Here is a 1535-nt window from a genome sequence, read left to right as displayed (position 1 = left end):
GCAGACTGGAACTTGTTATCTCACAGAATGGCGTAGATGAGCAGGTCTATACGTCTGGTTTCAATAGAAACCTTTGACAATGATGCCAGATCTGTGCTCTGGGTGAACATGTCGCCATTCTGGGAGGATGGCACCTTGCAGGAAGGAATCTAATCCTGGCGAAGTGCTCTCCTCTGTAAACCGCTGGGGCTTCCAGCCTGGAAATCAGAGCTTGAAATTGCAGATATTCGGCATGTTCTCTACCAGAGTAGTGATCTCTTATGAGAAGACTACTCTATGGTTTCTTGTGTTAATGTATGTTGAGTCCGCCTAATGCCTAGTTGCCATCTCATTGGTGATGAGATGGGTTCAGGTATGAAACTCTGGCGCGTCATTACTAATTAGACTGAGGCTTTGGCAATGCTGCTTTGCTTATGCACGATTCCGAATAATATAACCACGATGAAGTTCCCACCCATTACGGTACTGTGGTGAACTCAGAGACTCAATAGAGAAAAACTAGTCACTCAGTCCCCCAATTGCTCACCGTGGCGGCTAGCCCAAGGATAGCCTCAGCGATACCAAGTATGAATATTGCCTGTGAGATAATAAGAACTAATGAGACGCGTGGCACGTACGGTTGGGACGGCGGTCCAATACTTGACGTTGGGAGCCTCCGCAGGCGCCAGCGATGGAGGAGACAAGATGCCCCCCAGCATGGGGTCTTGCATAGTATCCATTGCCGCTTGTTCAACCTCTCGCAATAGAATCTCACGAGCGTGGACACGACGTTGATAAGCGACGTACCTGCAGACACTTCCAACCAACTGAAGGGTGATCAGCCGTACATGGCCGCCGGTAGAAAAAGCCCTACTGCAGAACCTGCTAAGCTGCCGATGAGCGTCAGGACCTCAAACATGCAGATTCATACGATAGGAACAGAAGCATCCTTACGGTGCCTAGGGATTTGGTAGATAGAGCAGCCAGGGTTACTAAGGCAAGTAGGGAAGCTGTGAGGATTGTGGGGTTAACGTGCTTCAATGTGGGGACCTAGCATTGAGGTGACTCAAGCGACGGCGCTGATGTATACTCTTTCGGTGAGGCTCTCGCGGAGTGGTATGATCAGCAGTGGGAACTTGCATCTGATCGATGAGTAATGGAAACGGCCTGTCCTATTCACTCCTTACATGTTGGTCAAAATCACTGCCAGAAGACATCCTTTCAGTATCCACTGCGAGGAGCCCGTCCACTCCTGAGGTCAATAGTCACTGACTACGACAAGCTACTCCCTACTTCCACGAGATTGCTCTTCACATTCTCGCCGTAGAGGAGGTATCCGATAATACCCGAGGCAACGTAGAGAGGTGTTGCTATAGCCGCTATTGATACGTGGATGATATTATCTGTTGTAGTTGTGAAAAGAGTAGTGGTATTGTTCCATGGTCGTAGTACTCATGTCAGCATGGTAACGGTGTTTGAGCTCATATTCAATTTTGAAAATATTGAAGTGTCCTACGTATGACGACAGCACTAGAGGGAAGGAGGCAATAACCGAC

General features: G+C 48.7%; 1 protein-coding gene across 1 annotated transcript; it reads right to left on the bottom strand.

The window, feature by feature from the left end:
• Window positions 1–502: 502 nt before the first annotated feature.
• Pmar_PMAR025188 (hypothetical protein) lies at window positions 503–898 on the bottom strand (the record flags this gene model as incomplete). The annotated part of the gene is made up of 3 exons (XM_002772152.1): window positions 503–577; window positions 618–786; window positions 828–898. 3 exons carry the CDS (start codon window positions 896–898, stop codon window positions 503–505), a joined length of 315 nt encoding a protein of 104 aa, XP_002772198.1.
• Between the last annotated feature and the right edge of the window lie 637 nt (window positions 899–1535).

This window comes from Perkinsus marinus (assembly GCF_000006405.1).
Source record: "Perkinsus marinus ATCC 50983 genomic scaffold scf_1104296962010, whole genome shotgun sequence".
Taxonomy (NCBI): Eukaryota; Perkinsozoa; order Perkinsida; family Perkinsidae; genus Perkinsus; species Perkinsus marinus.
The sequence above is the reverse complement of the archived record's forward strand: the minus strand, read 5'-3'. Positions and strand labels throughout refer to the sequence as shown.